We start from the raw sequence: 12,269 nt of genomic DNA, 5'->3' as shown, positions 1-12,269 counted from the left end.
TAAGTCTCTTCTTCTTCCCTTGAGTTCCTATATGGGGAAAGCCACTGGTTCCCCAAAGCCCCAAATGCCATCCCCACCGAAGGCACTAACCGCCAAGGACCGGCTTTACTTACCAATGGGATACTTGTGCTTGTCTGTGTCAATACCTGCATAGACAACCCCACCAAACAGGTCATTCAGGACTCCTGCCAGGGCTTCTGCATTCAGCATCCCGTGAAGAGCTCCCACGAAGACCGTTTTCCCAGGGTCCAGCCTCTGAGTTGGGCTGCGCACGAAGTTGCTATCGGCCAAGACCCATGGGATCACCTGCACCTGCAGGCACAATGGTTAGCGCTGTTCAAGCCATCCACACACAATCCCACCCCGTTCCTTTAAACCAAGCGCCAGGTAGCTCCGTGACTTCAATTCCCAGAATTCCCCAGCCAGCATCTCCCCTGTAACTCCGGCCTCATTTGAGCTGCAAAAACTAATCCCGAATACTGGTGTGTCTGCTTGGCTTGACCTCTCCAAAGGCCACCTAAGGCTCGACTTCTATGACCAGTCCTTTGGGCACCAAACCTGCCTCTTTGTTTCCAGGCACTGCTTGGCAAATGCAGGCAGTTACCGTATTTTTCGGAGTATAAGAGGCACCAAGGTTTTGAAGAGGCAAATTAAAAAAATGAAAAAGTTTTCGCACTCTGCAAACCTCCCCAAAACGGCCAGTTTTTTGCAAAAACGGACCTGGTTTTTTTTTTTTTTTAAAGGGCATGAATACCCCTTAGGAGGCTTGTAGACTGCTCGGGGGGGGGGGGGTTGCAAAAATGAGCAAAAAACAGTCGGTTTTTCACAAAAACGGCCCTGTTGGTTTTTTTTTGTCAAAAAAGGGCATTAGGAAGCTTATAGAGTGCTCCTGGGGGCTGGAAGGCCAAAATTGAGCAAAAAATGGCCCATTTTTCGCTCATTTCTGCTCTCCCCAGCCCCAGAAATACTCTGCAAAGCTCCTAAAGGCTCTGCATGGCCATTTTGGTGAAAGGGGCAGGGTTTCAGGAGGCAAAAAATGCTGTATTCAATGTATAAGACGTACCCAGATTTTCAGCCTTTTTTTTGAGGGAAAAAGGTGTGTCTTATACTCCAAAAAATACGGTATATCTGCTCAGGTTTTAAGAGGCCAAGTTCCATGTTTAAAACATGCAACTAAGTGAAGTTTGCGATTTCACAATTTCACTTCAACTTTCCTCTGCTTCGCAGACCTGCGAACATCGTGAATACAGGTAGTCCTCAACTTATGACCACAAATAAGCCCAAAATTTATGTTGTTAAGTGAGCTTTGCCCCATTTACGACTTTTCTTCCTGCAGTTGTTAAGCGAATCGCCGATAGCCGTTAAGTTAGTAACATGGTTATTCAGGGAGTCTGGCTTCCCCATTGTCAGAAGGTTGCAAAAGGGGATCATATAACCCTGGGTCACTGCAACTGTCTTAAGTACATTCCAGTTGCCAAGCCTCTGAATTTTGATCAGGTGACCATGGGATGCTACAATGGTTGTTAAGTGCGAAAAAAAAGCGTGTAAGTCCCCCTTTTCAGAGCTGAGTAAGTCAAGGACTACCAGTACGAAGATTAAAGTACCTTTTTCATCACTGCTGTAACTGTGAATGGTTGTTAAAAGAGGCAGCCCCTAAATGAGAAAGAGCCAGGCGCATATTGTGGACATGTCTGCGTGTAAACTCTGATCTTTGCAACGGACTTTTGACTTGATGATTTAATTTGCACCTCGAGTAGAGGCCAGACTCACCTCCTTGCATCTCATTCTGCGGCTAGACATCTTGAAGTAATATTCGCTAAGGCCGCTGGGGCTTAGCAGATCTCGGGAGCAATTTTGGAGCAAGGCACGTACAGACTTCTCAGATTCAAACACTAAGTAGGCATAACCTATGATTAGAGAGACAGAGAGAGAGAAGAACTTAAGACTACAGGACACATCTGTTCTCTTCCCACATAATTAATATTAAGAGGTGCTTTTTTCTATCGGTTCAACACTTTTGGGAACATTCAGTAACACTTCCCCACATCTGATAATTGGAGGAAGCACAATATTAACCAGGATATTCTACTTAGCCTAGTGCAGTGAAGGCCAACCTTTCACATCACCGCGTGCCGACCTGCGTGCTGGAAATGGCACACAAAACCACCCTGCTTGGAATGTGCAGCCTCGCTAGTCCTCATGCATGCGGGAGTGCCGAAACCTGGTTAGGGTGCAGTGGTCCATTGTGAATGCATGCACCGGTACCCAAACTTCCAGTTTCCGGTGCGTGCATGCGCCTGAGAAACAGCTGGCTGTTCGGGTGCCGGAATGCGCACGGCTGATCAAAATGCTGCTCTTTGCACGCGGACGGGCACAGGAATGCAGTAGAGGAGCCAGCGAGGCCATGCATCCCATGCGGGATGGCCCTGCGTGCGGCGTTCCTTAGATTCGCCACAACAAGGGTGGTTAAGGCATCAGGGTAGAAAACCAGGAGACAAAGTTGTAGTCCTGCCAAGGTTGGGATATACTGATGTATCTCACAGGAAACAGTTTGTAGGACTTGATTAGAGGACAGGAACCAATAGGGGAGCCCCAAAACATCTGGACCAAGAGAGGCGTTTACTAATGGAACAGTCCTGGATGCACCACTGGAGGTTTTCAAATCAAGATTGGGTAGCTGTCTGTCTGAAATGGCCTCGGGATTCCTGCGCTGGACAGGAGAGTTTGTAAAGCAATGTAGAAGGAAGGACTCAACAGGTATGAAGGGACTTGCCGAAAAGATCCTACGATGGAGAGAAGCGTGGGAAAGCAACTGATAACCGTGCCTTGATTTTGTTCAGGGCTCAGCCAGGACAGAGGGCAACCCGGACAGGCTTTCAAGGTGGATGTGAACCCTTCAAAAGCAGGCAGGTCAAGAAACAGGATTCCAGGAATATTCTTGATGGCCGTCTAGAAAAATGGAGCCCAGAAAGCCTGTCCAAGATTATTTCTCTCCGTCCCATTTTATACCATGAATTGTGGTGGCGCAGTGGTTAGAATGCAGTATCGCAGGATAATTCTGCTGATTGTCAGCAGTTCGATGCCGACCGGCTCAAGGTTGACTCAGCCTTCCACCTTTCCAAGGTGGGTAAATTGAGGACCCAGATTGTTGGGGGCAAGAGGCTGACTCTGTAAACCGCTTAAAGAGGGCTGTAAAAGCACACTGAAGCGGTATATAAGTCTTAAGTGCTATTACTATTGTTATCGCTATACTGAACAAAATCAAGGCATTGGGCACTTGAGTTTCTTCCTCACACTTCTTCTTTCTCGGGGCTGCCTCATTTCCCCCCCCCTACAACCGTACCCTCCTTCCTTCTCCAAGCTTGGTGGTTCTATATTCCTTGTGAGCTGGACCAACAAACCTTCAAGGTGCCTTCTCACCTAGGATGGTAGGATAATGTGGTCCTGATGCATGCGAAGGGGACAACTGTTGAGGGCACTGGGGGTCCCTCTCCCCCTGCCCGAAAGACCTGCTGTCCTTAGCCCTGAGTAGCTTCAGGTGTGCCGTTTTCCCTTGGCAAGGTGGAGAAGAGGGTGAAAGGAAGCACCTGTGCACTAGGAGGCGGCCGCCCACCTTACCGTGCTCTCCTTGTCCGTCACCAGCATGCATTCATGCCCAGGAGCCCTCAGTGGTCTATAGGAAGCATGGATAAAAAGAATTCCTACCATGTCTGTATTACCTTTAGGCATATTACCTTTGGGAGGGCAGCGGGGATGCTTGCTATCCTTACCAGGCCACTCCACTCTCAGCGAGCCAAACACACGGAAGGTGCTGATCAGACCCGCTGCACGGAAGAGAGACAGACTTCGTTAGCCAGGAGGAACACCAACAAAACTCACCTTCCCCACTCAAACCCGTGAAGTAGGATCAGAGGTGGCATTCAGCCAGTTAGGACAGGTTCGCCCAAACTGGTGGCGGAAATCACGGGAAAGGCTGAGCTCCAAAGAATGGAGGCCTTTGAACTCTGGTGCTTGAGAAGACTCCTGCATTGAGTCCCTTGGACTGCAAGGTGATCCAACCGGTCAGTCCTAGAGGAGATCAACCCTGACTGCTCTTTAGAAGGCCAGATCCTGAAGAGGAAACTCAAATCCTTTGGCCACCTAATGAGAAGGAAGGACTCCCTGGAGAAGAGCCTCATGCTGGGAACGATGGAGGGCAAAAGAAGAAGGGGATGACAGAGAAGGAGGTGGCTGGATGGAGTCACCGAAGCTATCTATCTATCTATCTATCATCTATCTATCTATCTATCATCTATCTATCATCTATCTATCTATCATCTATCTATCTATCTTCTACAGTATCTGCCTATCTATCTATGTATCTATATATCATCTACAGTATCTATCTATCTATCTATCTATCTATCTATCTATCTATCTATCTATCTATCATCTATCATCTATCTATCTATCTATCTATCTATCTATCTATCTATCTATCTATCTATCTATCTATCTATCTATCATCATCTATCTATCTATCTATCATCTATCTATCATCTTCGGAAACTCAAATCCTTTGGCCACCTAATGAGAAGGACGGACTCCCTGGAGAAGAGCCTGATGCTGGGAAAGATTGAGGGCAAAAGAAGAAGGGGAAGACAGAGAAGGAGGTGGCTGGATGGAGTCACCGAAGCAGTTGGCGTGAGCTTAAATGGACTCCAGAGGATGGGAGAGGACAAGAAGGCCTGGAGGAACATTGTCCATGGGGTCGTGATAGATCGGACACAACTTCGCACCTAACAACAACAACAACAACAACAACAACAACACAAGAGCTGTCAGGGACTCACCTTCTGTGATGTCCCAGGGAACACCTCCTAAAAACACCTTGCAGGAGTAAACGGGGTTTTTGTAGTTTCTAGGTGGGAGCTGCCCACTCCAAGTGCAGGTTGCCTCATTCACAGCTGGAGACAAAAGCCACAGAGAAGTTTCACCTATGAGGTGGGGACAATGGTGGAATACTTACCTGGCCTCTCTTGGTCACCCTGACACAGCGCCAAGGTTTGGCTCACCTGCAGCTTGCTTGTGGAGCCTGGCTTCTCTTTCTATGCTGAAGGTGTCCTCCGGAGAGTCCGGGATGTTCCAGGATGGCCAGGAAGAGGCCCCAGGCCACTGCTTGGAGAAGGCGCCTGAGGTGGAGGAGGTGACCGCAGCCAAGGCAGCCTGCTCTTGATCCAGGCGAGATCCTGCTCCAGTCAAGGAATCTCTGGTTATGCCTCCGATGGGCAGGAATGGCAGAGGAGGTGAGATACGCAGACTTGACTGCAAAAGACGTTCATCAGAGGCACAGTGAAAAAAGTCAAAAACACCCACATTCAGTCTATAAGATGCACTTACCGTATTTTTTAGAGTATGAGATGCACCGGAGTATAAGACACACCAATTTGAAGAGCCAAATTAGTTTTTGCACTCTGTAGGCCTCCCAAAAATGGCCTGTTTTTCACCAAAATGGGCCCGTTTTTTGTCAAAAAAAGGGCATGCATAGCCTTTAGGAGGCTTATAGAGTGCTCCTAGGGGCTGGGGGGGGGGGGCAAAAAACAGCCCATCCTTTGCTCATTTTTGCCCTCCCCAGCCACCAGAATCACTCTGGAAGCCTCCTAAAGGCTACGCACAGCCATTTTGGTGAAGGGGGTGGGATTTTGTGAGGCCAAAAATACTGTATTCAATGTATAAGACGCACCAAGATTTTCAGCCTCTTTTTTTGAGGTGAAAAGGTGCGTCTTATACTCCAAAAATACGGTACATTTTCACCCGTGTGTGTGTGTGTGTGTGTGTGTGCATCTTATACTCCAAAAAATACGGTAATTTAATCTAATTTAATCAGGTTTAAGCACAACGCGAGATGTTCTAATTCCCTTCCACCTCCATCCCCAAAACCACGCGAGAGAAATATCTATCTATCTATCTATCTATCTATCTATCTATCTATCTATCTATCTATCATCTATCTATCTATCTATCATCTATCTATCTATCATCTATCTATCTATCTATCTATCATCTATCTATCTATCATCTATCTATCTATCTATCTATCTATCTATCTATCTATCTATCATCTATCTATCTATCTATCTATCTATCTATCTATCTATCTATCTATCATCTATCTACCTATCATCTATCTATCATCTATCTATCTATCTATCATCTATCTATCTATCCATGGTTTCTTACGATCAGATCTGAAAGGTGGTCAGATCCAGAGCTGAATCCACTGGTGTCCGAGTCGGAGGGGCTGCTGGAGCGGGAATAGAGAAGGGAGCGGCTGCTGTCCAAGCGCGAGGCCCTCAAGGTGGGAGTTGGGAGGTTCTCGCTCAGCTCCGAGCCGATGGGATCCAGGGGCAGGAAGCCCAGCGACGGCTTCCCGAAAGGATTGCTGAGCATGTTGAGAACTGCAAAGCAGGACAGAAAAGATGGTGAACGAAGAGTTCCTAGAGCGGCGGCACCTAATGTCTGCTTCCTTCAAACTCAGACACCTTTGGAATTGCGGGAAAAAAAGAAGAATCAAAAGGGAAAAAAATCCATTATGGGTCTGCATTCACATGTACTAGGATGCAGAAGCGCTTCCAATGTTTATCTAGGTCCATTCTCAGTCATCCAAGGTCATGGTTGTCCCAAAGGTGGCTTTCCCCCCCAACAAGCAACTGGACTTCCTTGTTTTTTCTTTTGAAGAAGTTTCGCTTCTCATCTAAGAAGCTTCTTCCGCTCTGACTAGTCCAGGGGTGTCCAAACTTGGGAACTTTAAGACTTGTGGACTTCAACTCCCAGAATGGCTGGCTGGGGAATTCTGGGAGTTGAAGTCCACAAGTCTTAAAGTTCCCAAGTTTGGACACCCCTGGACTAGATGGTGGGGAATGGAAGGATTTATATTCCTTGCAGACAGCTGGTCGTTTGAATCCTTTTTTTAAGATTGTCATTGAGGCCACTTAGAGGTTTATCTGTGTCCCGCTGAGGAAATCCTTCCATTCCCCACCATCCGGTCAGAGCTGAAGAAGCTTCCTGAATGAGAAGCGAAACGTCTTCAAAGAAAAAGCAGGAAGTCCAATGGGTGCTTGGAAGGAGAAAAAAACAGAAACAAACCACCTTTGGGACTTCCAATATTTAATTTATGCCCGTGTTTTTCAAACCTTAGCAGCTTTCCGACATGTGGATTTCAACTCCCAGAATTCCCCCGTCAGCAGTACCAAATGACTCCCCTCTAAAGAAACTCATAGGCCCATCCCCGTTCTTGGAGAGGTTAAAAAAAGAAAACATCTGACTTCATTAGGCATCGCTTTAAATTTCCCTCCATTCTGGCTGCTTGAACTTCATCAGCCCTCGAAGCTGGCTCTCAAAATGCTAAAAATGCAAACAGATTTAACAGAGTTGGAAGGGACCTTGTAGGTCATCTAGTCCAACCCCCCCACCCAAGCAGGAAACCCTACACCGTTTCTGACAGATGGCAGTCCAGTCTTTTCTTGAAAGCCTTCAGGGATGAAGCTCCCACAACTTTTGGATAAGGGCATACAAGTAGTCCTTGACTTTACAAGTCTTTGTTTAATGGCCATTCAGAGTTATGACGCTGAAAACAAGCAACTCATGGTTTTTCATTCTGGTGACCGGCGCGGCATTTCCAGGGTTCACATGATCAAAATCCAGGCACTTGGCAAACTGGCATGTATTTATGACAGTTGCACTGTTCCGTGATCACGTAACAATCGCTTTTTGCAATCTTCTCGGCTGACACTGACAAAGCAAAGTCAAGGTTCGCTTAACGACTGATGATTCACTTAGCAACTGTGGCAAAAAATGTCATAAAATGGGGCAGAACTGATTTTATAACTGCCTTGTTTAGCAATGGAAACTTTTGGCTCAACTGTGGTCGCAAGTTGAATAGAATAGAATAGAAAATAGAATAGAAAATAGAATAGAAAAGAAAATAGAATAGAAAATAGAAAATAGAAAAGAAAAGAAAAGAATAGAATAGAATAGAACAGAATAGAACAGAATAAGCTGGAAGGGACCTTGGAAGTCTTCTAGTCCAGCCCCCTGCTCAAGCAGGAGAACCTATACTATTTCAGATAAGTGGCTTTCTAATTGAGGAATACTCGTATTTGTCTTTATAACCCCAGGATACCTGATGTCCTTCCATCCATTAATCTGTCTGGCCTGCCATTGGCATCTTACATTTCCTCATTTGTTAGACTAAACCTAGTTTACTGCAAACCACTGGTTTCAGCAGTCACCTGTAACGCTGTAAACGGCAAGCCACCATCCTGAATTATTTGACTTCAGCTTAGAAAATCTTTGGAAGCTGATGGATAAAATCTCTTTTACAGCCAGTCCCCTCCCACACTGGGGAAAAAAAAAACCTCACACATGCCCTCCTACACAACACTGTCTTTTCTACAATCACATGGACCAATCACCAGACCATACACTAAAGGCTGTATATCACAGCCAGGAGCTTGTGCAGCTTTGTTTAAAAACACACACACACACACACTCACTCCCTGTCCATGTTTCTCTAACAAAGAGGTTGACGCAGCCGTGTTGGATTGACAACACAAAAAGATTCCAGGGCAAAAATAATTCACAAAAGTCCTTGCACCACGTTGGGCTAAAGAAGAGAGGAGATGCCACACTCATCTACAGAGTCGGAGGGTTCAAATTTGACCTTTCAAGAGACGGTTTCTAGCCCTCATGATTTCAGACGAGTGTTTCTCATATTTGTCTCTCCGTCTTCATAAAACATCCAGCTTAAGAACTTGGATCTTGGCTGACAACGGAATGGAAGATCCAAGCAGGCCAGAAGCTGTTTGCACAACATGCAATAAACAAGGCAAATGCTCTGATTTATTCTGGAATCAAATCATGGATTAAGGATGTCAACGGTGACATCCTTCTTAGCTGATGCTATGAGGGTTAATTTCCAGTCCAAGCAGTCTTTGACTTACAACAGTTGATTTTGTGAGCATTCAAAGTTGCAACAGCACTGGGAAAAAAGTGATTTATGATCACTTTTGACAACGGAGACTGCTGCATACTGTTCACGTGACCCAAATTCAGCCAATTGGCCACTGACTCACATTTATGATGGTTGCAATGTTCCCAGGGTCACGGGATCCCCTTTTGCGACTTCCCGACAAGCCAGATTCACTTAAACACCTTGTTAACCAGCTTAACAACAGCCGTGGTTCACTTAACAACCGTGGCACAGGAGGACGTAAAATGAGGCCAAATTCACTGAACAAATATTTCGCTTAGCCGCCAAGATCTGGGGGCTCGATTGTGGTCGTTAAGTCGAAGACTAGCTCTATTTTCATGACTGCCAACTTCGGAAGCCTCCTAAGATCACGGTGGCAAACAAAACTGAACTGACCCCGGAGAATCATTTTCGAAAAATAAATAAAAATAAATTCCCTTTCAGGTATTCGAGGTCAGAGAAAGCCAACCGCGCCTCACTGTAAACAGCAGAAATCCCAGGAGATCTGCAAACATCGCTGGAACACCGTGAGCTGAGAGGGGCTTGGATAAATAATTCTTCCGAGACAGTTTACTGTGCAACTGCTATATTAGCAGTTTGTTTATTTTTAGATGTTAATGAAACATGCTGTGCTTCAAGATCTAAAGCTAAGAACCGACACCCTTTCGTCAGCCAGAAACAGCAGGCTACATTCAGAGGAAGATAGACTGACCTGGGAGGGGCCTGGGAGGTCTTCTAGTCCAACCCCATATTCACGGCAGTGGTCCTTGGTGCTTATATATAGCTGTTATAGAAGGAGACCTTATATTGTTGAAGGGATGCAGCTAGAGAGGACAGCTGGTATGAAAGCGGGATCAAGAGGGGGGGGGAGGATAAGGCACCCCCTAATTTCCAGTCAACAACACAGTCCTTTCAGCAATTCTAAGAAGGCTGGTACTTAGGAAAAACGGTTAAAGTTCAAGCCAGAACTATTCCTATTAGGCATTATATCAGATGGCTATGATAATCGGACAAGGTACCTAATATTACACATCCTGACCGCAGCAAGAATGGTGTTATGCGCAGCAGTGGAAGAGAGAAAACACCCCTTCAGAGGAGGAGACAATAAGGAAGATGCCCGTCTGTGCAGAAATGGATAGACTAACGTTAAAAATAAAAGACAAAGGAGAGACAGAATATTATGACACATGGAACAGGTTCTATCAATGGTTAGAAGCACGAGATGGAAGTCGGAATACGGAAAAACTAGGGTAGGGAGACCTGGAATGAAATGCCGTTTCCCTGAAAATAAGCCCTCCACAGATAATAAGCCCAAGTGAGCTTTTGAGCGCCTGCACTAAAATAAGCCCTTCCCGGAAAATAAGCCCTCCCTGGAAATATTGCAACACAGCAGCAGCCATGAGGGGGCCACGTTCACCGCCTCCTGCACCTCAAAAATAATAAGACCTCCCGAAAAATAAGGCCAAGCGCTTATTTTTTTGGGGGGGGGGGTTGTCAAAAGAAATTAAGACCCTGTCTTATTTTGGGGAAACACGGTACTCTATATGCATCATAGTATAAGAATGAATTTGAGGGTCAAAAATAATTGTACAACATGAGCACTGTTTAAGTAGTATATATGTTATTTGTTTTCACTTTGGCTTTTATGGCCAGGACAATCACACTGTGTTCAATATATGTAAATAATAAAAATGTATTATTATTATTATTTTTAAAAAAGAAGGCTCCACACTCATTTGCTCTGTTCAGGGGACCCTGAGGGCATAGATAAACCTCCAAGTGGCCTCAAGAGGTCTCAGGAAGAGCGCTAATGACCAGATGACTGGGGGAAAAAAATCATTCTATTCCCCCGCCCTTATCCTGCCAGAACTGTGTAGTGTTATCTAACAAACGTAGATTAATATTTTTTGGTTGAATTAATTGTAAAACTGTACTTGCCAGTTGCAAAAAAACAGCAGCAAAATGCACCCAAAATATCAAAAAAAGTAAAAAGACAAATTAGGTTTTAGGAACAGAAATTCCATTATGTGGGCTGCACAGTAATATTTTACAGTGCCCTTCCATTATATAATTCCTAGGGACACTTGGCAATAACAAAATAATAAAAAAGATAAGTCTGTAAAAAAAAGAACTATACTCTTAAAACCATAAGGTAATAAAAAAGCAATCTAATGCAATCAGAAGATTTAAAACTTGCATCTAAACCCTGGCGTAACGGGTGAATTAAATAGCAGTCTAACTCCCCTTCCTTGCAAATCCCCTGCCTCACTCCGTATTAAAATTACTCTGATCTTTTCCAATATAAATGTGGCTATTTTTCCCCATCTGTAACCATGGTGGGTGTGCGTTTAAGATCTTACTGCAAAAAAGATACCAAGAATACAAATTTGTTTTCCCAGAATTCCATGTCTCCAATTCTTTGAATTCTGCAGCACCAACTACGTTCTGGATCAGGACTTTCCGAGTTGTGTTTGTGTAGACTTTAAGGAAGGATTGCTAGAATGCCCAACCCAGCACCTCTAATATATCTATCTGATTTCTTCATGCGGGGCAACGCTTAATGCTGTTCTTTTAGGTGTACAAACCGAACATTTTGATCCTAGGGAAACAGTCTTTCCCGATTCTTCTTACTGCAGTCACAACTCTTTGCAGTCACTCTGAAATCAAAGGTTCCCAAAGAAATCAGCAATCTCCATCAGAATACAGCTGGAAGGGACCTTGGAGGTCTTTTAGTCCAACCCCCTGCTCAAGCAGGAGACCCGTTGCGGCCCTGATGGGCGCAGGCGCATGTGCGCTCCCTTTTCGGCATTCAGTGCCAAAAAGCTTTGCCATCACTGCCCTATACAGTTTCAGATAGATGGCTGTCTACTCTTTACTTTTTTAAAAAAGAAAAGAAAAGAATTTTATTGGTTTTTAAACATTTATGGGGAAAGGTAAAGGGGTGCATAGAAAATTTTGGCAGCTCCCACGCTAGTGGTAGAAATCCCTCCAAATCTCACAATTTTTACAATATTAAAAACGAGATATAAAAGATAAGCAAAAAACAGAATCTTATTCTACATTGTATCAACCATGTGTTCAATCATTTTTCCTTGGTCACTTTCTAGTATATCAACAATTACAAATATTTCAAATACTTTTATTTTTGTGACCTGAGCCTTTTCGATATTGCTCCTTCCTCCCTGTCCCCAGGTGGAGCCACAGCCCCCCCCCTTCATGTCTTGTACCTTGCTATCCTTTTCACTACCTTCCCTGTGTT

The 12,269-nt window shown here is 44.9% G+C and overlaps 1 protein-coding gene across 8 annotated transcripts in view; it reads right to left on the bottom strand.

Annotated features, from left to right (window-relative positions):
- The window catches only part of CPEB1 (cytoplasmic polyadenylation element binding protein 1), a 33,676-nt gene that overhangs the window by 4,574 nt on the left and 16,833 nt on the right, over window positions 1–12,269 (bottom strand). For 3 of the 8 annotated variants that reach the window (XM_081965238.1, XM_081965240.1, XM_081965239.1), the window contains exons 4-9: window positions 6,220–6,437; window positions 5,055–5,304; window positions 4,833–4,976; window positions 3,720–3,824; window positions 1,771–1,907; window positions 114–312 (exon numbers count right to left, since the gene is read on the bottom strand). In XM_081965238.1, the coding sequence (XP_081821364.1) occupies window positions 114–312; window positions 1,771–1,907; window positions 3,720–3,824; window positions 4,833–4,976; window positions 5,055–5,304; window positions 6,220–6,437 (1,053 nt within the window). The remainder of the gene's footprint in view (window positions 1–113; window positions 313–1,770; window positions 1,908–3,719; window positions 3,825–4,832; window positions 4,977–5,054; window positions 5,305–6,219; window positions 6,438–12,269) is intronic. The other 5 variants (XM_081965242.1, XM_081965243.1, XM_081965244.1 and 2 more) reach the window with 3 other exon arrangements.

This window comes from Natrix helvetica (genome assembly GCF_964273705.1).
Source record: "Natrix helvetica genome assembly, chromosome: 12".
NCBI lineage: Eukaryota > Metazoa > Chordata > Lepidosauria > Squamata > Natricidae > Natrix > Natrix helvetica.
Note: the sequence above shows the minus strand (reverse complement) of the source record. Positions and strands in the feature narration are given on the sequence as shown.